At 41.7% G+C, this 25,483-nt stretch overlaps 1 protein-coding gene across 1 annotated transcript; it reads right to left on the bottom strand.

Moving 5' to 3' along the window:
• Positions 1-15,956: 15,956 nt before the first annotated feature.
• Positions 15,957-17,208, bottom strand: H3-4 (H3.4 histone, cluster member). The gene has a single exon (XM_074312177.1). It carries the CDS (start codon positions 17,002-17,004, stop codon positions 16,594-16,596), a length of 411 nt encoding a protein of 136 aa, XP_074168278.1. The 5' UTR covers positions 17,005-17,208; the 3' UTR covers positions 15,957-16,593.
• Positions 17,209-25,483: the final 8,275 nt, after the last annotated feature.

Here is a 25,483-nt window from a genome sequence, read left to right as displayed (position 1 = left end):
AAAGTGTTTGTTTTAAAAATTGGTTTGTTTGAATCAGGATCAGAATGAGGTGGTTAGGTTTTTCAGGACTAAAATATGTGGTTCCTCTTCTTTTCCTTATATATTTTTTCTTCTCCTCCATCATCATCTTCCTGATGCCAGTGGCTACATACCTTAGGGCAGACACCCTACACAAAGCAGCCCTACTATAGGGATCTGTCTCCTTGCTCCTTACAGTGTTACTGATTCTGTCCCACCATCCCGGGACCTTCTTGACAAGGGAAGTTCTTTCTAGGGCAGACATTATGAGTCTTTCCCTCTCTCCCTGAGGGGCTTTTAACAACTCAGCATCAGTGCTGGGCAGCTCAGCATCTCTGTGCAGGGGACTGACACTCCTTTTTTTAAATTCCAGGAGAGCGTCCAACTGTAAGAACAAATACAGTTAAAAATAAGGGACTTAGTTCTCGCTGTGGAAAATAAGAGAAACCCCCTTCTCTTTCAGAATTTCTTTCTCTGTTCTTTTCAAATGTATGTAAAGTTTTTTTTAGTGGCTAAATAAGCCTCTGGCCCTGCTAACACCTTGGGAACCTGGGAGCATCTCTGAAGTGTAAGCATTTCCCAGGGTCCTGGGAGGTGATGGGCCTGACTTGTCACCTGACTTCAGATCGCAGGGGTCATAACCTCAGGAAAGAAGTTGGGACTTTACTGTGAGGACAGGGATGTAATGGTTGTATCTGGTGGGCCTTGCTGTCCCCTCAGCTGGTGCTTGTGAGCAGCATCACGTTCTGGCTGAATGCGCATTCAGGAACAAAACTGTTTTCCTTTCTCTTCCCTCTTTGTGGAGCAGTTACTGTCCGTCCGGCCATAGCAGGTTTCATTTACATTGTATTTCCTCAGCAGTAACAAGCAGCCAAAGTTGAGAACTAAGGGTCTAGAGCAGGGGTGTCCAAATGGCAGCACGCAGGCCAACTGCAGCCTGCAATCCATTTTTAATTGGCCCTCAGCAAATTACAAAAATATATTTAGCTTACTTAAATAAACCAGGTGAAGCAATTCGTACTTCACCTCGAGTGAGTGGCCCGGCTGTTTGTATATTTTACCGCATATGGCCCTTGGTGAAAAACGTTGAAAAAAGTTTAGACACCCCTGGTCTAAAGCTTCAGGCAAATGCTATTGTCAAGAACACCGCATGGTAGGCCTGGCCACAGGCGCAGGAGGGGTGCTAGTGCTACGGAACCAGACTTAAGGAACCTGTGAGGCTGTTAACCAAGCCTGCCACAGGGCTGGAGACTCTGAGGTCACTGGTAGGAACATGAGGGAGGGAGACTGTGGGCCACAGCCTTGCAGCCATGCGGAGGCTCTAGGGAGCAGGCTGCTGGTCTCCTGTGGGCTTCTGGAACGAGCTGGGCCTGAGGCCTCTCAGGACACATGCCCCCAGATGGTTCCAGTAGCAGCACAGAACATGCTTCCAGAAGCTCCTAAAGGCAGCTTCTGCCCCCAGAACACCCCTAATTTCTTTCCAGTGTGGAAACAAATGGAGACCATAGACAGAATGGCTATTTGCTCAGAGCTCACTGCAGGAATGGACTTGGCCACCATGACTCGAGAGAAGAGACCCTTGCAGGCCCGGTGGAGACAGGGAAGGCTCCAGGTGTGCCCTGTCGGGCTGTGGCGCCAGGAGCTGGCGGCTGACTGGAAGTGGGCGTCCTGGATTCTCTGTCACAAGAGGCAGCAGCCTGACATCCCTCAAGGTTGATTCATGGCAGCCGATTTCCCAGGTGGGCTGCTGGGGATGGTGGGCTGGTTTCCTGAGCAGGTCTGCTATACACTGAACTTGTCTCCCTAATATTAATAGGTTGAAATTCTAATACCCAATGTGATGGTGTTGGGAGGTGGGGACTGTAGGAGGTGATTAGGTCATGGGGTGGGGTTAATGTCCTTTTAAAAGAGACCCCTTAGCTCCAGACCCTTCCATCACCTGAGGCCCCAGCAAGAAGTTGGCCAGCTATGAGTCAGGAAGGGGCCCTCACTGGACATTGACTCTGCCAATACCTTGATCTCAGAATTCCAGCCTCCAGACTGTGAGAAATAAATCTTGTGTATAAGCCCCTAGTCTGGTGTTCTGTAATAGCAGAGTTACTGAGATGAGGCTGCTGCTGGTCGTGGCTCAATTCTATTTTATAGATGGTCTGGCTATGGTCCCATCATGTATTCAGCCTCTGGACTGAATTAAGCTGCTGTTGGGTTGGGGAGCTGGGCTGATCCTGGAACAGCCTGTCCTCTCACCTTACGGTTCCTGGAGGAATGCCCATAGAAACTGTGCCCTGCCCACGGGGGAATCTGTCCTGGGGTTTGCAGTAAGATTTTGGGGTGCTGCAAGTTGCCCTATGGTTTGTGGGAGCTGAGTGTCACTTGCACACTCTTCAGTGATGTCTCCACCAGGTGAGAGACCGTCAGTGTTCCTGCAAACCTTCGGGAAATATTTTCTGGGATGAACTTAGACTGACTTTAGTACCGTGAAGAGGGGCCAGTGAGAGCGCAGATGGAGGGATAGCTGGGTAACCGCCAGCAACAGTAAGGGCAACATCGATTTTTATTATTATTTTTTAATTAAAGTTTATTGGAGTGACAATTGTTAGTATAGTTACATAGATTTCAAGTATACAATTCTGTATTACATCATCTATAAATCCCACTGTGTGTTCACCACCCAGGGTCAGTTCTCCTTTCATCACCATATATTTGATCCCCATTACCCTCATCTCCCACCTCCCACCCCCCGCCCCCCTCACCCTCTGGCAACCACTAAACTATTGTCTGTGTCTATGAGTTTTTGTTTCTCAATTGTTTGTCTTTTCTTTTGTTGTTTTCAGTTTATATACCACATATCAGTGAAATCATATGGTTCTCTACTTTTTCTGTCTGATTTATTTCGCTTAGCATTATAATCTCAAGATCCATCCATGTTGTCACAAATACTCCTATTTCATCTTTTATTACCGCCGAATAGTATTCCATTGTATATACCACAACTTCTTTATCCATTCATCTATTGAAGGACATTTTGGTTGTTTCCATGTCTTGGCCACCGCAAATAAAGCTGCAATGAACATCGGAGCACACATGTCTTTATGGATAAATGTTTTCAGATTTTTTGGGTAGATACCCAGGAGAGGGATTGCTGAGTCATATGGTAATTCTATTCGTAATTTTTTGAGGAAACTCCACACTGCCTTTCATAACGGCTGTACCAATCTGCATTCCCACCAACAGTGTATGAGGGTTCCTTTTTCTCCACAGCCTCTCCAACACCTGTTACCATTTGTCTTGTTGATGATAGCCATTCGGACTGGGGTGAGGTGATATCTCATTGTGGTTTTTATTTGCATTTCTCTGATGATTAGTGATGTTAAGCATTTTTTCATATGTCTGTTTACCATTTGTATGTCCTCTTTGGAGAAATGTCTTTTCAAGTTCTCTGCCATTTTTCAATTGGGTTGTTTGTTTCTTTGTTGTTGAATTGTATGAGTTCCTTGTATATTTTGGATATTAGCCCCCGATCGGAGGCACTGTTTGCAAAAATCTTCTCCCATTCTGTTGGTTGCCTCTTTATTTTGTCAATGGTTTCTTTTGCCGTGCAGAAGCTTTTAAGTTTGATATAGTCCCATTCATTTATTTTAGCTTTTACTTCCCTTGCCTTTGGAGTCAAATTCATAAAATGCTGTTTGAACCAAAGGTCCGTAAGTTTAGTACCTATGTTTTCTTCTATGCAGTTTATTATTTCAGGTCTTATGCTTAAGTCTTTGATCCATTTTGAATTAATTTTGGTACATGGTGACAAATAGCAGTCCAGTTTCATTCTTTTTCACATGGTTTTCCAGTTCTGCCAGCACCATTTATTGAAGAGGCTGTCTTTTCTCCATTGTTTTATGTTTCTTTGTAAAAAATTATCTGTTCATATTTATGTGGTTTTATTTCTGGGTTCTCAATTCTATTCTATTGGTCTATGTATCTGTTTTTCTGCCAATACCATGCTGTTTTGATTATTGTTGCCCTGTAGTACAAGCTAAAGTCAGGGAATGTGATATCTCCAGCATTGTTCTTTTTTCTTAGGATTGCTTTGGCTATTTGGCGTCTTTTGTGTTTCCATACAAATCTGATGATTTTTTGTTCTATTTCTTTAAAAAATGCCATTGGGATTTTGATGGGGATTGCATTAAATCTGCATATTGTTTTGGGTAATATGGCCATTTTAACTATGTTGACTCTTCTAATCCATGAGCACAGAATATCTTTCCATTTCTTTGTGTCTTCTTCAATTTCTTTTAAAAATGTCTTATAGTTTTCAGCATATAGGTCCTTCACATCCTTGGTTAAGTTTATTCCTAGGTATTTTATTCTTTTTGCTGCAATCGCAAAAGGAATTTACTTTTATTTCTGCTTCTGAGATTTCATTGTTAGTGTATAGGAATGCAATGGACTTTTGTACGTTGATTTTGTAGCCGGCCACATTACTGTATTCGTTGATTGTTTCCAATAGCTTTTTGGTGGACCTTTACGGTTTTCTATATACAGCAGCATGTCATGTGCAAAGAGTGATAATTTAACTTCTTCATTCCCAATTTGGATGCCTTTTATTTCTTTCTCTTGCCTGATTGCTCTGGCAAGGACTTCCAACACTACGTTGAAAAACAGAGGTGATAGGGGACAGCCCTGTCGTGTTCCTGAACCTAGAGCGAAGGGCTTCAGTTTTTCACCATTAATTATGAGATTAGCAGAGGGCTTGTCATATATGGCCTTTATTATGTTAAGGTATTTTCCTTCTATACCTATTTTATTAAGTGTTTTAATCATAAATGGATGTGGTATCTTGTCAAATGTTTTTTCTGCATCAATTGATATAATCACATGATTTTTGTCCTTTTTTTGTTTATGTGATGTATCACATTGATGGATTTACGGATGTTGAACCATCCTTGTGCCCCGGGGATGAACCCCACTTGGTCGTGATGAATAATCTTTTTAATGCATTGTTGTATTCGATTTGCTAGAATTTTGTTTAGGATTTTTGCATCTGTATTCATCAGAGATATTGGTCTGTAGTTCTCTTTTTTCATGTTGTCCTTACCAGGTTTTCGTATCAGGGTAATGTTGGCCTCATAAAAAGAGTTAGGAAGTACTGTTTCTTCTTCAATTTTTTGGAAGAGTTTGAGCAGGATTGATATTAGATCCTCTTTGAAGGTTTGGTAGAATTCACTAGTGAAGTCATCTGGTCCTGGACTTTTGCTTTTGGGAAGGTTTTGGAGGACTGGTTCAATTTCCTTATTCGTGACCGGTCTATTTAGATTTTCCAATTCTTCATGATTCAGCCTAGGAAGCCTATATGTTTCTAAGAACTTGTCCATTTCTTCCAGGTTATTGAATTTGGTGGCATATAGTCCTTCATAGTATTCTTGGATGATTTTTTGTATTTCGGTGGCATCCGTAATAACTTCCCCTCTTTCATTTCTCATTTTGTTTATTAGTGTCTTTTCTCTTTCTACTTAGTGAGTCTAACCAAGGGTTTGTCAATTTTGTTAATCTTTTCAAAGAACCAGCTGTTTGTTGCATTAATTTTTTTCTATTGTCTTTTTGTTCTTTATTTCATTTACTTCTGCTCTGAGTTTTATTATTTCCTTTCTTCTGCTGACCTTGAGTTTCATTTGTCCTTCTTTTTCTAGTTCTTTAAGGTGTAACGTGAAGTTATTTATTTGGGAGTTTTCTTGTTTCTTGAGATAGGCCTGTAGTGATATAAATTTCCCTCTTAAAACTACTTTTGCTGCATCCCAAAAATTTTGGTAGGATTTATTTTCATTCTCATTTGTTTCTATGTATCTTTTGATCTCTCCTCTTATTTCTTCTTTGACCCGGTCGTTCTTTAAAAGTATGTTGTTTGATCTCCAGGTTTTGTTTTTTTTCCTGCTTTCTTTTTGCAGTTGATATCCAATTTCAAAGCCTTGTGGTCAGAGAATATGCTTGGTATGATTTCAATCTTCTTAAATTTGCTGAGGCTAGTTTTATGTTGAATAAATGGTCTATCCTTGAAAATGTTCCATGTACCCTAGAAAAAAATGTATAGTCTGATGTTTTAGGATGAAGTGCTCTATAAATGTCAATTATGTCCATTTCATCTAATGTGTCGTTTGGGGCTGCTATTTTTTAATTTATTTTCTGTCTGGATGATCGATCGATAGCTGTCAATGATGTATTTAGGACCCTTAGTATAATTGTGTTTTGGTCAATTTCTCCCTTTAGGTCTGTTAGTAGTTGCTTGGTATATTTCGGTGCTCCCTGATTGGGGGCATAAATATTGATGACTGTTATGTCTTCTTGTTGTATAGTCCCCTTTAGCATTATGAAATGTCCATCGTTGTCTCTTGTTACCTTTTTTATCCTGAAGTCTGTTTCACCTGATATCAGTATGGCTACACCTGATTTTCTCTGGATATCATTTGCTTGGAGTGTCAATTTCCACCCTTTCACTTTGAGTCTATGTTTGTCCTTGTAGCTGAGATGTGTCTCTTGGAGACAACATATGGTTGGGTTTAGTTTTTTGATTCAATCTGCTACTCTGTGCCTTTTTATTGGTGACTTCAGTCCATTTACATTTAGGGTGATTATTGATATGTGAGGATTTCCTGTCATTCTATCTTTAGTTTTCTGGTAAGACTGTGTCTCCATTGTTTCTTTGCTTTTTTGTTGTTGTCTATTCTTTCTGTGTGGTGGTATTCTATGATTTTGCCCTCTTTCTTCTTTTATTACACTATATATTTCAGTTCTGGATTTTTTATTTGTTTTTGAGTGATTACCATTAAGTTTATGTAAAAGAATGTTAGATATTTAGAGCATTCCATTTTCTTCAGCATGTTTACTTTCTCCATTCCCATATTCCGGTTCAGGCCTTTACTCTTCCCCCTTTTATGTTTTGGTTGCCAGAAATTATCCCTATTGATGCTGGTCGAATAGCCTCCTTCCGTATTTCTTGTAGTGCAGGTCGTGTGTTAGAAAATTCCCTCAGCTTCTGTATGTCTGGAAAGGTCTTTATTCCTCCTTCATATCTAAAGGATATCTTTGCTGGATATATTATTCTTGGCTCATAATTTCTCTCTTTCAATAGTTTGAATATTTGGTTCAACTCCCTCCTGGCTTGTAGAGTTTCTGCTAAAAAATCTGATGATATTCTAATGGGCTTTCCATTGTAGGTTACCGTCTTCTTTTCCCTGGCTGCCTTGAGGATTCTTTCTTTGTCGTTGATTTTAGACAGCTTCAATACAATGTGCATTGGAGAAGACCTGTTGGGATTGAGGTAATTAGGTGTTCTATTTGCTTCTTGGATTCGAGGGTCCAGTTCTATCCACAAGTTTGGGAAGTTCTCATCGACAATTTGTTTGAATATACTCTCTGTTCCCTTCTCTCTTTCTTCTCCTTCTGGTAGGCCCATTATTCTTATATTGCTCTTTCTGATGGAGTCAGAAAGTTCTTGTAGAGTTCTTTCATTTCTTTTAAGTCTCAAGTCTCTTTCTTCTTCCATTTGTGTCATTTCCAGATTTCTATCTTCGATGTCACTGATTCTTTCCTCCATCTGCTCAACTCTACTACCTAAGCTGGGTATTTCATTCTTCATTTCTTCTATTGAGTTCTTAATCTCCAGAAATTCTATTAGGTTCTTTTTTAAAATTTCAATCTCTTAGGTAAAATGCTCATTTTGTTCTTTGATTGTGTTTCTGAGTTCATTAAACTGCCTATCTGTGTTTTCTTGCATCTCGTTGAGTTTTCGAAGAATTGCAATTTTGAATTCTCTGTCATTTAAGTCACATATTTCCACATCTTTAAGTTCATTTTCTGGAGACTTTTCACTTTCTTTCTGGGCTGTCTTGTTGCCTTGTTTGTTCATGGCAATTAATGATTTATTAGTTCTCTTCCTAGACATCTACAGGAGTGGCTTCTGCAACAGGATGATTGAAAGAGGTCTTTCTTTTGTTTCCAGTAGGTGTTGGTAGAATATTTTATTTTCTCTCTGAATGCAGCCTTTTATTCTCTCTCACACTGTCATGTTGTTTTCTCTGCACTATCCCGGCATCTCACACAATGGGGGATTCCCTGGAATGTGGGCTTCTCCTCTATGTCAGTTCGCCTGGGCCATAGGGCACCGTGTCTGTGTGGGGATGCAGAGAGCTTTTGAAGTTCCAAAGCTCTTCCTGCACCAGATTTAGAGCCCGTGTGTTTCAGCAGTTCTGTTTACTCCTGCAGGGATCCACCCAGATAGGTGGGGACAGGGGCAGGGTGAGTTGTGAGAATTGGCCCAGAGCAATGGCGGTGACCACCACCACAGCCAGTCCTGCTTCCACAGCTCCCTCCCCTTTGAACTAGTTGGGCTGCGAATATGTGTCTGCGGACCACAGTTCTCAGAACGCAAATATTCTGTTCTTTTGATCTGACACTGCTATTGTTCCGCTTCCAGCACTGGGCAGGTTGGGGGTGGGGCAAGCTCTGGGAGGGGAGGGAGGGGGCGGCTAGTCTCAGTGCCTAAGGCTTCCATTCTCTGGGGCAGTGAGGGCTTAAACCACCGTTTTCAGCCTTCTTCCCTCAGTCTTTGCTCTGAGGTCTCTGCCGTGAGCGCTGGGTTCAGCCGTGTTATATGCTGTTCCCTCAGCCCTGTGGGCCATAAGCGGAGCCCAGCAGTCGGAGTCCTTCCCTCTCCCGCAGCTGTGGTAGTTCCGGGAAGCAGCGAGCTTGGAGCACTGAGCTAGGTCTGCGTCCTGCGCAGCTCTGTCTCCGCACTTCTCCCTTCCCTCCTCCCCCGCTCGCACGATTTGCCCACCTTTAGGTGAATTCAGTAGTTAGACTCTTCACCTTGCCTGTCTGCTGCGCAGGGAGTCCTTTGTGGAGCTATAGTTTTTCAATTTGTTGTAAATTCCAGGGGAGATTTCCAGAGGCTCACCTCATGCCACCATTTTGATGATGTCACTCCAATTTTTATTTTTTAGTAAGTTCATCATGTTGCCTGTTAGATATGAAACAGGAAAAAAGGAACATCTGAAAAAGCAGGCATTCGTTTTATGCCGGTATGGGAAGACACAGAGACATGGCGGTGATTGTCATGAAGGAAGAAGTTTTTAATACTCACCGATCCCTGGTAATGGGGTATGCACACCAGGCAGGACCACCAGGGGAATCACCAGGGTCAGTCTGGAGGCAGATGGAAGGAGGAAAACGTAGGCGAGGTCTTTACTGTGGTTTCCTTAGGAAGGGCGAGTGGGTTAGGTTTGACCTGTTTGAGTAACTGGGGCGGAGGCTGTCATTAGTTGTCTGGTACCTGGCCCTGGGGTGATTGGGGCGAGTGGGCAGTAACCTGGCATATGACAGCCTGGTAGAAGAGGTAATTGGGCAGTGTGGGCTCAGTTCTTTCTCTGTGGTCTTTTCTGCAATGCCAGTAACTGAATGAGGGATGAAGAGAAGAATATCAGACTGAAAGGGTACCACTAAGAGTTCAGTAATTTCAAGTGATACCTTGTCACAGAATTAAGGCATATTTCAGAATTTACATTGCTGATGTTACTTAAACATTTTATTTATTTTTCAAAAGTCACTCCATGGAAATGGAATAAAATCTAAGAATTCCAAAAGGGTGTGTAGTGAAAATTGAGTCTCCTTCAATTGAGAGATTCCTCAGTTGCTAGTCTATTGAGATAGAATTTCTTGTATATTCTTCAAGAGGTGCATAAACAATCATCTAATTTTTTTTTTTTTACCTAAATGGTGTCATATGACATATGTTGTTCTTCAACTTGCCTTTTGGCAAAACTAAAAATTTATCAGAACATGTAAAATCTACCTGATTTTCCCTAATGAATGCATAATTTTCCCTTTTGAAAGGCTATTAAGATTATTTCCAATGATTTTACTGTGAAGGTGATATATTTCTCAGCCTAATAATGAGGGGCCTCTAAATAGAGCTTGATGAATTTCCTGGGCTGATGCAGCATTTCTCAAATATTTCTTGAATGCCGCACATCATACTGATATGGGGATGACAGGCACTGACTTGTTGTGTAAAGGCAAATACAAATTAAAAACAAGAGGCTAATTCTCCCTATTGAAATTAAGGGAAAACATTTTTCCCCCTTCTCCCTTTTCTTTCAGAATTTCTTCCTCTGTCCTTTTCAAATATATGTAAATCTCTCAACGGCTAAACTTGCCAGTCTCATACAGAAAGATTTCCTCAAGGACTTGGGAGCCATCTCTGAAATGTAATTGTGGAAGAGGAAAAATATGTTATTCTACCCTCTTAGGTTCAGTCTCTGGGGCCTGCAAATTAACTTGACAAACGACAGCTTAACAGGAGAAAATGCATACAAATTTTATTGATGTTAATACTTTTACATGCATGGGGGACTCACAGAAAAGAAGAAAAGAAGTGAAAGTCCAAGAAGTGGTTAGACTCCGTAGCTTATATATCATTTTAGCAAGAGGCATAAATTGTGGGAAGGTGACTAGGAAATATGAGGTCCGACAAGCAAGTTCGCGAACTCATCCTAGAAAAAGTACTACATACCTCATTGTTGAATATCACTATGGTCACTTTCAAAGTACTCCCCTTGAGAAGCTATGCACTGAAGCTAGTACCTAGTCCACCCTTCAAAGCAATTTTGAAACTTTTTCTGGAATGGCCATCAGAGCTGCCATTGTATTATGCTTGATGTCCTGAATGTCATCAAAATGTCTTCCTTTCAACGTTTCCTTTATCTTGTGGTAAAGAAAGAAGTCATTGGAGGCCAGATCAGGCAAGTAGGGATTGTGTTCCAATTTAGTTATTTGTTTATTTACTAAAAACTCCCTCACAGACAGTGCCATGTGAGCTGGTGCATTGTTGTGATGCAAGAACCATGAATTGTTGGCGAAAAGTTCAGGTTGTCTAACTTTTTCATGCAGCCTTTTCAGTACTTCCAAATAGTAAACTTGGTTAACTGTCCAGTTGGTACAAATTCATAATGACTAATCCCTCTGATATCAAAAAAGGTTAACAACATCATTGCAACAAGTTCACGAACTTAATTGTCAGACCTTGTATATAGTTGGCAAGTGTTTAGTAAGGTGTGTTTGTGCACTCGTCTCAGAGCCAACTTTCAGTCTTCTTTATGCCATAAAACTCCCCCAGAGAGAGGACTCATGGCAGTCCTCATTTCTCAGAAGTTTCTGCTTTTAGTCAGATAAGGGAAGCTCCAAAAACTCTTCTTTCTGCATATGTTGATTCTCAGTTGCCGCAAGCTCAAAATAATCCATATGCTGAAGTGGAATATTTTAAGGTGGTGTATTTTCATTCCCTTCATGATCATCAAGGAAGATAATACCCCATCTCCCAATTTCCTGGGAGGAGATGGGCCTAACTTCAGCTACTACCTGCAAAAGATACCTAAAGTGCTGAGTAGGTGCATCCACTCAGTTCTGTGAAGGGGTGAGATCTCTGCCTGTCTTTGCAATCTCTTAGTGGGTGGCCTGTGCTGTGTACCCCATTCTGGTCTCATGCTTAGTGAATAATAGAGAACTATTTTTCTTCTCACTTTAAATTTTTTAAAATTACAATTTCTCAACAGTTGCAGCCATGCGTGTGGTCAGAGTGGATGCCTGTCACTGATACTAACCTTCCTCTGGTGGGAATACTGCAGGTACTGGCCCCAGGGCTCGCTGTGCTGAAGTTACCATGTGTTTATTTAAGTCCTTTACCTTCTGCAGCTATGAACCATTAGAATAAAACAACCCAGCCACTATCTGTCACATTAAAGACTGTATTATAGCTCCTAAGATTCTTGGTTGCAAGTGACAGAAACCCCAATTTGACTGGTTTCAAATATATGGCACATTTATTACAAGATATTGGGGATCTCACCAAGCAGGGCTTTGGGAACAATATCACTTTCACCAGTGCCAGGCTCCTAAACTCTTCATCTCCCACCTCTGCACTTTCAGTGCCCACTGTTTGTTTCTGGCTTTTTCCATGTGACAGTAAATGCTGTGACCAACAGCTCCAGAGTCTCATGCTTTTTAACTTTATCCACCAGAGCAAGAGTCAAGCAATTCTCTCTTGTCCCTGAATCCAATAACCTATCCTTGGGTGGGAGAGACAGAAATAAATAATACTAATGGCAATTTTAATTATAATGATAGTGTATTAGTCACCTTGGGCTGTGTGACAAATGCCACAGCCCATGTAGCCCAAGCAACAGACATGTATTGCCCCCAGTCCTGGAGGCTGGAAGTCCAAGGGCTGATTCTCCTGCGGCTTCTCTTCTTGGCCTGCAGATGGTAATTGCTATAGAAAGACACACTGTGTGTGTCCTTTACTCTCAATTCTTTAATTTTTCTGACATTTCTGATCATCAAATGTGTGTGGGGGTGGTGGTGGTTGGGAGTTTTCCCCACAGTGAGCAACTCTCTGACACCTGCTGGGTGTCCTACAATTTAACTCAGTTCTGACACTACCTACCTGGAGATGGCCTCTGGTTCCACAGGTTAAGGGCTCAGTCCTACAAGACAGCCCCCCGCCCCTTTTGGATGATTATGGCAAATCCAGGTGTCACCTGTGCTTCTGACTGGCTATAAATAAGAGGTTCCCACAACTCCCTCCTCTGGTTCTATTAATTTGCTGGAGCAGCTCACAGAACTCAGAGAAACTTGTTATTTACTAGATTGCCGGTTCGTTATGAAGACTATAACCCAGGAACAGCCAGATAGAAGAGATGCACAGGGCAAAGTATAGGGAAGGCACGAGGGGTTTCTATGCCCTCTCTGAGCCCACCACTTTCCCTGCATCTTCATGTGTTCACCAACCTGAAGCTCTCCGAACCCACATCCTTTTGGGTGCTGTGGAGGCTTCATTACACAGGCATGATTCAGTAACTGGCCATTAGTGATTGATTCAACCTCCAGCCCCTCTCCCTTCCTGGGAAGGACTGAAAGTTCCAACCCTCTGATCACATGATTGGTTTCCTTGGCAACAAGGCCCCATCCTTAGGGATTTTCCAAAATCACCTCATTCACATAAACTCAGGGGTGGTTGATAGGGGTTCATGTTATGAATATCAAGACACCTTTATCCTCATCACAGGAAATTCCAAGGGTTTTAGGAACTCTGTGCCAGGAAAGAAGACAAAGAGTAAATACATTATTTCTTATTATAAAACACAATAACACATCTGTCTTCTCCCTGTGTCCTCAAATGGTTCTCTCTCTCTCTCTCTCTCTCTCTCTCCCCCCCCCCCCAATCTCTTCTTACAAAGACATCCTGTGGGATTAGGGCCCACTCTAATTACCTCATTTTACCTTACTCACCTCTTTAAAGGCCCAGTCTCCAAATACAGTCACATTCCGAGACCCTGGGTATTAGGACTTCAAAATGTGAATTTTTGGGAGACATTATTTGCTCATGACAGATAGTGGACATACTGAGCATCCCCTTAGTTAGACTGTCTCATGTGATTTTCTGTGATAACACTCTGAGCTAGGTACAGATGTTCTTATGCCAACTCATGGCAGGTGTGTACCTGAGCCAGACTGAGGTAAGAGGTGAGCATCTCCTACAAATGCCCAGTGGGAAGCATGTGGCTGGGGATTGCATATGGTGTGTCTGGCAGATAATCAAGAATCATCCCATTAGAAAAGGTGAGAGAGGCCCCCAGAGGAGGGTCCTGTGACTCCTCCTACCTGTCCACTGGAGTTTTAGAAGTGGAGGCACACCTGTTTCCTGCTTTGCCCTGTCTGTGTGCAGTCTCAGCTACTTAAGTCCCATACCCTCCACATACCCATGTGCTGCGACCTCTCCCTCATGATGACCTGTCAGTGGGGCTCCCAATACAGGAACCATGTTATTCCCTGCACAAATCACTAGATTCTCCAGGTCCCATCCTCTCTTTCAGTGAAGCATTTTTTGGGGGGTAAGGGGGGCTGGAGTTATATTGACAATGTTTCAGGCAGTGAGTATCCCTCCTGTCCCTCATCCCTCCAATGAATTAGGGCACATAGTCAGAGCCTCCTCCACTCCCCGCCATTAACTACTATTTTGACTTTTCATCCCCTAGCTTTGCTTTCCAATTCTACCACATATTTGTGTTTTCCCATCAAATGTGTAGTTTGGTTTGTTTGAGTAACTCCAGTGGTCATGCCCTGGTCTCCTTTCTGTCATTTATTTTGAGAACTTTGGCTCTTGATTTGCTAACGGGCTGGTTCATTCTCCTCATAAACTCTCTCTGTGGTGGACATGTGGCTCACTGATGTGGTTACAAGGCCAATATATGTAGATGTTTCCATTTCATTTTCCCATGGGATTAGGACTGGCAGACACAGAGACAGAGGCTCATGTCTTAATTGTAATAGTTTTGTTAATACATTCAAATCTTTTGGGTGACATAAAATTGGTTCTTGTTACAGACACCTAGAAGCTCTTAAAGAAACATTTACGCAATTATGTTGTATTTCAGATGACAGCATTCACTTGCTGTGTTTAGATCTTTACTGAGCAATCCCAGTCAGACCACACGAGACAACTCCCAGCATTTCCAGTGATGGTGCTCTCTCCTTTCCCAAGTCATCTTCTTTTGTGCGCTGCCATGTTGGGAAGGGGTTGGAATGTTCTCTGGAGAGTGAGACTGTGCCCCCTCTCCCCCAAGGATGCTAACTGACACGCCTTCAGCAGCCATCTGTTCTACCTAGGTCTCCTGCTCCAGCTTTGGGTCTCAGTGGCTTTGCTTATTGGATTCATGTGAGGACCAACATGGACACAGCTGTGTATGTTCAAACATGTCAGAGGCTTCCTGGACTATCCATTTATGTGATCTTGAGGGACTTCAGGTACTTTCTTCCTGTGTCCCCACTTCTCTTTCCTTTGCTCCTCACCTCAAGTCTTTAACAAGCGCACCAACCAGTTCTCAGACACCAATTGCCCCATCATCCAGTTTCCTATCTTTATCTCCCTCTCTATTCGTGCACTGGCCCACCCACTAAACAGGAAAAGTTAGCAAAGTTGGGTGGAACATACAGTGTCAGCCCCTGCTGTGGATACAAATAGAATGACATAGTTCCACCTGTGGTGTGGTCTCCTATGAACCACGTTTTATCGTGATTGTCCAGCCAGGGCTATGCTGCCAAGAACATATAATTTGCATCCAGTTCCCTTAAAACAGCTAGTTGCCCAATTTCCTTCCTACCCCAGGCCATTCAGCAAGATACACAGGTCAGGTAGGTTTAGCTGACATTGGGCAAAACTTTGCTAAGATAAGGGCTTCATGAAACTGCACAGGGACAATGTCCACACTCAAATGTATTAAAAAGGAGCCTAGCATTGATGGTTAGTTGACTTTTGCATCAGAACATGGCTGTCCCTAAACAATCTAGGCTTTTTGAGTGGCCCTTCAAAGATTTGTCACCCATTGACTTACATACATCATAAAATTTGATACTATTCTTAACCTTCAAAACAGTTCTGTATGAATTACTTTCATTGATGAAGCCTTTGAATCTACTAGATACCAAATTGGGCTCAAGAAAAAATACAGCACTGCAAGCTGATAACCCTGAGTAGCCTGTCAGGTTTCACTGTAACTGTTCCTACATACCCGGCTCATTCAAACAGTTGTAAACACCTTGAAAGTGTAGACCCAGAGGGATGGACTTTATCCCTGCTATCAGCACACCCAGCAGTACTCAGCTTCCATCGCATTAATAAAGCCCTATTTCGTGCGCGGTGTCCGGCGGGGTCTCTGCTCCCGCTCCCCACATAAGAACACAGGATATGGTGAGGCCAAAAAGGAACACCCATGGAGCCATAGATATGGGAGTCATGCCACTATATTCTCGCTGGCGGCTGGGTTGGAGACACAGGAAGCAGGAGCCGCACAATTCTCAACCCTCACTGCGCCGCTTGCAGGCTCAGCCACCATCTTCTTGCTAGCCCCCATTTTTTGCTAGCGTAGCCACAGCAGTTATATTAGTGGTCAATGGCTCATTGGTTACAGCTGACGGCCAAGTAGCCACAACTGATGGCCATTTACTACCTGAGCCAGCACCTTTCTATGTGAGGCCGAGAGCCTGGAAACTGCACTCTTGGCTGTCCCCACACCCTAATAAACACTTCAACCAGCACAAGGGAAAAAAAAAAATGCCTCCTTTATCCTCAGCCACTCAGGTTCCCCTAACTCTGCCTCATGCCTGGGTTTATGGCTAACCACCTAGCTGCAAGGTTTCCTCAGGTTTAGTCTCATGCCTCTTATCCGCGGGCCACCCACATCCTTAATTTGGGGGTTTGGGAATCTTGTTTGCACGTGCGGGCACATGGGCCAAGCACTGCTCAGCTAACATCCATGGAAAAGCACCCTCTTTGTAGTTAGGGTTGAGGTTTTTTAATAGTCTTCAAGGAAGCCACACAACCACATAAACTTGTGGGCTACGTGGAGGTGGAGAAGACACAGCTAGTTGGGAGGACCCGAATTGCCACAGCACCTTTTCTGAGCAGGTAGTGGCTCTGAAAAGAGCCTTTGGGTTAAGAGCGGCGATTCTGGCCGGGACATTGCTCGTGCAATGGGTTCAGGCGCGCTCTCCGCGGATGCGGCGTGCCAGCTGCATGTCCTTAGGCATGATGGTGACGCGCTTGGCGTGGATGGCGCATAGATTGGTATCTTCGAAGAGCCCCACCAAATAGGACTCACACGCTTCCTGCAGCGCCATCACAGCCGAACTCTGGAAACGTAGGTCGGTCTTGAAGTCCTGCGCAATCTCACGTACCAGACGCTGGAAGGGAAGCTTGCGGATCAACAGTTCGGTGGACTTCTGGTAGCGACGGATCTCGCGCAGAGCCACAGTTCCGGGCCGGTAGCGGTGCGGCTTCTTGACTCCGCCAGTGGCCGGGGCGCTCTTCCGAGCCACCTTAGTGGCCAGTTGTTTGCGTGGGGCCTTGCCACCAGTAGACTTGCGCGCGGTCTGCTTGGTACGAGCCATGTCCTCAGTTTCACCAACAGTGCTTCAGCTATCACCTCCAATGCTGCTCCTCGACTGTGCCAGGCGCAGGGCACGCCTGCTTTTATAGAGGCTGCCATCTCCCCATTGGCCGGCCTCCAGGTGGCGCGATGGCAGGATGTGCTCTGATTGGTCCATAGGGCGCTCTGCTCAGCTGCCTGTTCCTTATTTTCGTGTCGCTGGGGTGTCGTTGCTCAGTCCTGCGGAAGTCTGAGGCTTCGCGGGCCTGCTAAAATCCCCTTTGATAGCGGTGTCGTAGTTCCGATATGGGTTTCGGGCTGGGGTCCCGTCGCCTGGGCATAGTCGGGGGTGTCATTTCATTTTGCACAGCTCCCTTGTTTCCCCCCAGCGCTCCCTTCCCCCACTCTCTTTGGTGATCCTTTCAATCACAAAATTTAAAGATAAGTCTATTGGCTTAAATTGACAAATGACTCTCAGGGCACGTTTTTTACACCCTCGAATCTGGCTGGGGAGGCAGGACCTGCTCCTTCAAACCATTTTTAACCACTTACAGATTTTTATACATTTCCTCATTCCATCGTGCACACATTTCCATCAAGATTCTTGGTGTTTTGTTTGCCACACTGAATGGGATTTCCTCATCACATTTTCTGTTTCTTGCAGTTGAATAGTGAATTGGCACCGTTTTCTCTTTGGGCAACTGCACACTGCACTTTGGGAACCTTGGAAGTTTTGCTCTTGACAAAATAGTGGGTGACAACGAATATTCCAGGGTAATGGTGAATAAGGATGGTGATAGTGGGCTTTTCCAATCTGTTCCACCTCTAGTGTAATCACACTAAAGTCATTTACCAGCAACATGGTGCTAGGCTCTAACTGATCCTAATTTATAAAAATTATTAATTTTCAAAAATGATAAAAGATTAAAAAATGACTTTTCTCATTAGACCTAAATAAGGTGGCTCATATTTTCCCCAATACCGAACTATTAGCCTTTCAAGAAACCCAATTTGTCATCATCATTCTTCTAATGTACTTGAATCATTTTTCTAACATTTAAAGTGGGATTTCTATTTCCCTATTTATATGTGATGCTGGTCTGTACTTTTTTTTGGTGGATCATATTCATTTGTTTTAATAGCAGCATTACATTTTCTTCATAAGAAAAAAATAGGCTTTCTTTCATTATTTTGGGGAAATTTGTTTACTAGTAGAATTTTATATTTCTTAATAGTTTCACAGTAATTTGCCTGGGTGCCAGGCATATTTTCAATTCTTCAGGCCTTCAAAAATCTTTAACTCATTTAAAATACTTAACAGTAATTAGTTATGAGCACATGTGAACGTTTTATTAGTTTTTCTGTAAGAGATAAGCTATATCACAGGGCAATTTAAAATTTTTCTTTTAGGAGAGATACTTATAAGAAAAAATGAGAAAGCCATCATTAACCTAGATTATAAACAGTTTGGTGACAGTCCCTAGGACCTCAAATATAAAAGAACATCCAGACTGGAAAGTAAGAAATAAAACTATTTGTAGATGACATGATCTTGTATATTGAAAATGATTAGACTTAAAAAAAATTTTTCCTACCACTTCTCTATTTCCTTCTAGAGGATCTTCACACTTTCTGTTTTTCCAACAAACAACATCCTAATGGCACTATGTTGAACTTACAGATCAATTTAGGGGAAAATGCATTTCCCCCCCAAATATTTTAAAAGTTGGTCCATTTAAATGTTCTCCATCAACCTGTCAATAAACTACTACAGTTTTCATCAAAATAATTTTTCCTTTTTGGGGGTATTATTCTTGATTGTTATTTACTACCGTGGCATTTCCCATTAAATTTTCTACGGATTCATTTATAGACAGGAAAGATGTGTTTGGCTGAATTTGAGTGCACTTTTTCATTTGTTTTGGTCATTTCTGTAAGGCACTGACTCTAAACATCAATGTCCATTGGAACACCTGGAGATCATTGAAAAGCACATGGCTAGGCCTCATCCAGTCCATGATTCAGTGGGTCTGTGGGGTGAACCCAAGATTTTGCATTCCTCACAAGTTTCCAAGTGACCTTGAAGGTACTGGCCCAGAACAACTGTGGTAACACTGCTCTAGCATTTCCAATGTCAAGTGGTGGCCTTGGTGCCAATTCAGCTCAGACAGAAATCCCCAATTTGGGGCATAGCAGAGACTTTTATCAGTGCAAACAACTCAATAGTGTTATAGCTCAGTTATGATTAGCATGGTTGTGAGGAGGTTCTGGGGGTGAGGCTCCTCTCAGGCTAGACAGCTCTGCTCAATTCTGTTCAGCTCAGCTCTGGTCTGCTGGTGAGACAATCTGGACATTTCATCTTCAATACTTCAGATGCAACTACAGAAAAGTGGTCTTTCTTATAAGGAGAAAAGGTATTAGAAGCAGAGGAAAACTGATTTATACAGACAGAAGTCCCTGCCCCTGGTCCCTGATTGGTCTGTCCTCATGAAAATAAGGAATTCAAATCCTTACAGTTTGATTGGCACAAAAAGCACTGTCCTGATTGGTTAGAATGGAGCCACTCTGATTGGTTGATAAGATGCACAGCTCTGATTGGATGGGGAAAGCCTAAGTCCTATTGGTTGAAATACTATTCCAGGAACTCTTTTATAAAGGGTGGCGCACATGACAGGAACAGAGTGCCGCAGGCAATTCAGTGTAGGCTTCTCCCTGAAGATTGGTTTGCTGGAGAGGCCTCTGTGTAGAAATGGCTGCTGCTTTTTAAAAATTTGAGCCCAGTTAGCCACCAGGAGCCCTTAGTAGGTATCTTCTTTGTTAGGGTCTACACCAGGTATTAAATACTCTTAAATAATTTGAAATGTATAACATTTACCTTAAAACAAGTGAACAAACAAAAAAACCTCTGTTATTACATTCTCTAATGTTCCAGAATAAAAGTATTAATGGACTTCCTTGTCACTGAGCGAATGATGTGTGTCACCATCATACATCATTCTGGGGGTTGTGTGAAAGCTATCTGTTTTTATCAGTTTAAAGAATCATGAATTTATTATATTTTACTAAAAGCTTACTATATTAAAGAAAGATAACTATCCAATATATATTTAAAAATTCCAGTAATATCAGTTATATTTATATATTTCCCCATGTTAAAAAGTCACCACATACCTGGGAGTAACCCACCTTCATTTGGTGGCTGGAGTTTCTGGTGGAAGCTAGTTGAGGGCTTCTGGAGATATCTGTGTTCTGATTGGCTGATATACCCAGCTGTTTTATCCAATTAGAGAGATGAATACTGCTGCTCATTTTTTTTTTTTTTTAAGATTTTTTTTTTTTATTGGGGAAGGGGAATAGGACTTTATTGGGGAACAGTGTGTACTTCCAGGCCTTTTTTTTCCAAGTCAAGTTGTTGTCCTTTCAAACTTAGTTGTGGAGGATGCTGTTCATCTTCAAGTTGTTGTCCTTTCAGTCTTAGCTGTGGAGGGCGCAGCTCAGCTCCAGGTCCAGTTGCCATTGCTAGTTGCAGGGGGCACAGCCCACCATCCCTTGCGGGAGTCGAACCGCCAACCTTGTTGTTGAGCCCGTGCTCCAACCAACTGAGCCATCTGGGAGGCAGCTCAGCTCAAGGTGCCGTGTTCAACCTTAGTTGCAGGGGGCGGAGCCCACCATCCCTTGTGGGACTGGAGAAATTGAACTGGCAACCTTGTGGTTGAGAGCCCACTGGCCCATGTGGGAATCAAACCAGCAACCTTTGGAGTTAGGAGCATGGAGCTCTAACCGCTTGAGCCACTGGGCCGGCCCGCTGCTGCTCATTTAAATGTTCTATTTAATCCAATCACATGATGCAATCAACCAAGGCCTCATTTAAATGTAAGCCATATAAATAAGACTGGCTGCACCATCTGCCTTTTCAAGGACTTGCTGTCTCCACTGGAAGTGCAATTTTGCCCCCAGGAAGGTTTTGCGTGAGGTGTAGCTGATGTTTACAAGGATGGAGCAAGGCCTGGTGACTTTGTGTCAAAAGTGCCCAGATCTCTTCCAAGTTCACTAGCTGCAAGGGGGCTGCTTATTTTTAAGTTAAATTCCAAGAGCCTTTCTATTAGCCCAAACTACTGTGTTTCCCAGAAAATAAGCCCTAGCATGATTTTTCAGGATGACACTCCCTGAACATAAGTCCTAATGTGTCTTTTGGAGCAAAAATTAATATAAGACCTGGTCTTATTTTCGGGGAAACACGGAATCACAGCCACCTTTAAAACAGACTATGAGGTCTGACAATTAAGTTCACGAACTTGCCACCATGCACTATGTGCATATATTGGCAACACTGTACAAACAGCTTGGTAAGGTTTCTTTTTTTTTTTTTTTTTTAATTAAATTTATTGGGGTGACAATTGTTAGTAAAATTACATAGATTTCAGGTGTACAATTCTGTATTACATCATCTATAAATCCCATTGTATGTTCATCACCCAGAGTCCGTTCTTCCATCACCATATATTCGATCCCCCTTACCCTCACCTCCCCCCCCACCCCCCTTACCCTCTGGCAACCACTAAACTATTGTCCGTGTCTATGAGTTTCTGTTTCTCATTTGTTTGTCTTGTTCTTTTGTTGTTTTTGGTTTATATACCACATATCAGTGAAATCACATGGTTCTCTGCTTTTTCTGTCTGACTTGTTTCGCTCAGCATTACTCTCTCAAGATCCATCCATGTTGTCACAAATGTTCCTATATCATCTTTTCTCACTGCCGAATAGTATTCCATTGTGTATATGTACCACAACTTCTTTATCCATTCATCTATCGAAGGACATTTTGGTTGTTTCCATGTCTTGGCCACCGTAAACAAAGCTGCAATGAACATTGGAGCACACGTGTCTTTATCTCTAAATGTTTTCAGATTTTTTGGGTAGATACCCAGGAGAGGGATTGCTGGGTCATACGGCAATTCTATTCGTAATTTTTTGTGGAACCTCCACACTGCCTTCCATAACGGCTGCACCAGTCTGCATTCCCACCAACAGTGTATGAGGGTTCCTTTTTCTCCACAACCTCTCCAACATTTGTTACTATTTGTCTTGTTGATGATAGCCATTCTGACTGGGGTGAGGTGATATCTCATTGTGGTTTTGATTTGCATTTCTCTGATGATTAGTGATGTTGAGCATTTTTTCATATGTTTATTTGCCATTTGTATGTCCTCTTTGGAGAAATGTCTCTTCAAGTCCTCTGCCCATTTTTCAATTGGGTTGTTTGTTTTTTTGTTGTTGAGTTGCATGAGTTCCTTGTATATTCTGGATACTAGCCCCTTATCGGAGGCACTGTTAGCAAAAATCTTCTCCCATTCAGTTGGTGGCCTCTTTATTTTGTCAATGGTTTCTTTTGCTGTGCAGAAGCTTTTAAGTTTCATATAGTCCCATTCGTTTATTTTAGCTTTTACTTCCATTGCCTTTGGAGTCAAGTTCATAAAATGCTCTTTGAACCCAAGGTCCATAAGTTTAGTACCTATGTTTTCTTCTATGCAGTTTATTGTGTCAGGTCTTATGCTTAAGTCTTTGATCCATTTTGAATTAACTTTGGTACATGGTGACAAATAGCAGTCCAGTTTCATTCTTTTGCACGTGGCTATCCAATTCTCCCAGCACCATTTATTGAAGAGGCTGTCTTTGCTCCATTGTATGTTTTTAGCTTCTTTGTCAAAAATTATCTGTCCATATTTATGTGGTTTTATTTCTGGGTTCTCAATTCTATTCCATTGGTCTATGTGTCTGTTTTTCTGCCAATACCATGCTGTTTTGATTTTTGTGGCCCTGTAGTACAGGCCAAAGTCAGAAAGTGTGATACCTCCATTATAGTTCTTTTTTCTTAAGATTGCTTTGGCTATTCGGGGTCTTTTGTGGTTCCAAACAAATCTGATGATTTTTTGTTCTATTTCTTTAAAATATGCCATTGGGATTTTGATGGGGATTGCATTGAATCTGTATATTGCTTTGGGTAATATGGCCATTTTAACTATGTTGATTCTTCCAATCCATGAGCACGGAATGTCTTTCCATTTCTTTGTGTCTTCTTCAATTTCTTTCAAAAATGTCTTATAGTTTTCAGCATATAGGTCTTTCACATCCTTGGTTAAGTTTATTCCTAGGTATTTTATTCTTTTTGCTGCAATTGCAAAAGGAATTGTTTTTTGTATTTCTTTTTCTGAGATTTCATTGTTAGTATATAGGAAGGCAATGGACTTTTGTACGTTGATTTTGTAGCCGGCAACTTTACTGTATTCGTTGATTGTTTCTAGTAGCTTTTTGGTGGAGTCTTTAGGGTTTTCTATATATAGCATCATGTCATCTGCAAAGAGTGATAATTTAACTTCTTCATTCCCAATTTGGATGCCTTTTATTTCTTTCTCTTGCCTGATTGCTCTGGCAAGGACTTCCAACACTATGTTGAAAAGCAGAGGTGATAGGGGACATCCCTGTCGTGTTCCTGAACGTAGAGCAAAGGGCTTCAGCTTTTCTCCATTAATTATGAGATTAGCAGAGGGCTTGTCATATATGGCCTTTATTATGTTAAGGTATTTTCCTTCTATACCCATTTTATTAAGTGTTTTAATCATAAATGGATGTTGTATCTTGTCAAATGCTTTTTCTGCATCAATTGATATAATCATATGATTTTTGTCCTTTATTTTGTTTATGTGATGTATCACATTGATGGATTTGCGGATGTTGAACCATCCTTGTGCCCCGGGGATGAACCCCACTTGGTCGTGATGAATAATCTTTTTAATGCATTTTTGTATTCGATTTGCTAGAATTTTATTTAGGATTTTTGCATCGGTATTCATTAGAGATATTGGTCTGTAGTTTTCTTTTTTTGTGCTGTCCTTACCAGGTTTTGGTATCAGGGTAATGTTGGCCTCATAAAATGAGTTAGGGAGTACTGTCTCTTCTTCAATTTTCTGGAAGAGTTTGTGCAGAATTGGTATTAGATCCTCTTTGAAGGTTTGGTAGAATTCACTAGTGAAGCCATCTGGTCCCGGACTTTTGCTTTTGGGAAGGTTTTGGATGACTGATTCAATTTCGTTACTGGTGATCGGTCTGTTTAGATTTTCCAGTTCTTCATGGTTCAGCCTTGGAAGGCTATATGTTTCTAAGAACTTGTCCATTTCTTCTAGGTTGTTGAATTTGGTGGCATATAGTCCTTCATAGTATTCTTGGATGATCCTTTGTATTTCTGTGGTGTCCGTGATAACTTCCCCTTTTACGTTTCTGATTTTGTTAATCAGTGTCTTCTCTCTTTTGATCTTAGTAAGTCTAGCCAAGGGTTTGTCAATTTTGTTAATCTTTTCAAAGAACCAGCTCTTTGTCACATTAATTTTTTCTATTGTCTTTTTGTTCTCTATTTCATTTAGTTCTGCTCTAATTTTTGTTATTTCCTTTCTTCTGCTGACCTTGGGTTTTACTTGTTCTTCTTTTTCTAGTTCTTTAAGGTGTAACATGAGGTTATTTATTTGGGAGTTTTCTTGTTTCTTGAGATAGGCCTGTAATGAGATAAATTTCCCTCTTAAAACTGCTTTCGCTGCATCCCAGAAATTTTGGTAGGATGTATTTTCATTGTCATTTGTTTCTATGTATCTTTTGATCTCTCCTCTAATTTCTTCTTTGACCCAGTCCTTCTTTAAAAGTATGTTGTTTAATCTCCATGTATTTGTGTTTTTCCGCTTTCTTTTTACAGTTGATATCCAATTTCAAAGCCTTGTGATCAGAGAATATGCATGGTATGATTTCAATCTTCTTAAATTTGTTGAGACTGATTTTATGTCCCAATATATGGTCTATCCTTGAGAATGTTCCGTGTACACTAGAAAAGAATGTATAGTCTGATGTTTTAGGATGAAGTGCTCTATAAATGTCAATTATGTCCATTTCATCTAATGTGTCATTTAGGGCTACTATTTCGTTATTTATTTTCTGTTTGGATGATCTATCCATAGCTGTCAATGATGTATTTAAGTCCCCTAGTATAATTGTGTTTTGGTCAATTTCTCCCTTTAGTTCTGTTAGTAGTTGCTTGGTGTATTTGGTGCTCCCTGATTGGTGACTGTTATGTCTTCTTGTTGTACAGTCCCCTTCACCATTATGAAATGTCCATCTTTATCTCTTGTTATCTTTTTCACCTTGAAGTCTGTTTCATCTGATATCATTATGGCTACACCTGATTTTCTCTGGGTACCATTTGCTTGGAGTGTCAATTTCCACCCTTTCACTTTGAGTCTATGCTTGTCCTTGTAGCTGAGATGTGTCTCTTGGAGACAGCATATGGTTGGGTTTAGTTTTTTGATCCAATCTGCTACTCTGTGCCTTTTTATTGGTGAGTTCAGTCCATTTACATTTAGGGTGATTATTGATATGTGAGGATTTCCTGTCATTCTATCTTTAGTTTTCTGGTAAGGCTGTGTCTCCATTGTTTCTTTGCCTTTTGTTGTTGTCTGTTA

This window comes from Rhinolophus sinicus, linkage group LG10 (assembly GCF_036562045.2).
Source record: "Rhinolophus sinicus isolate RSC01 linkage group LG10, ASM3656204v1, whole genome shotgun sequence".
NCBI classification, from domain to species: Eukaryota; Metazoa; Chordata; class Mammalia; order Chiroptera; family Rhinolophidae; genus Rhinolophus; species Rhinolophus sinicus.
This window is presented reverse-complemented; position numbering and strand designations above follow the sequence as displayed.

Excerpts from the sequence above, each read along its gene's own strand:
- H3-4 (XM_074312177.1), bottom strand. The coding sequence starts at position 17,004 with ATGGCTCGTACCAAGCAGACCGCGCGCAAGTCTACTGGTGGCAAGGCC.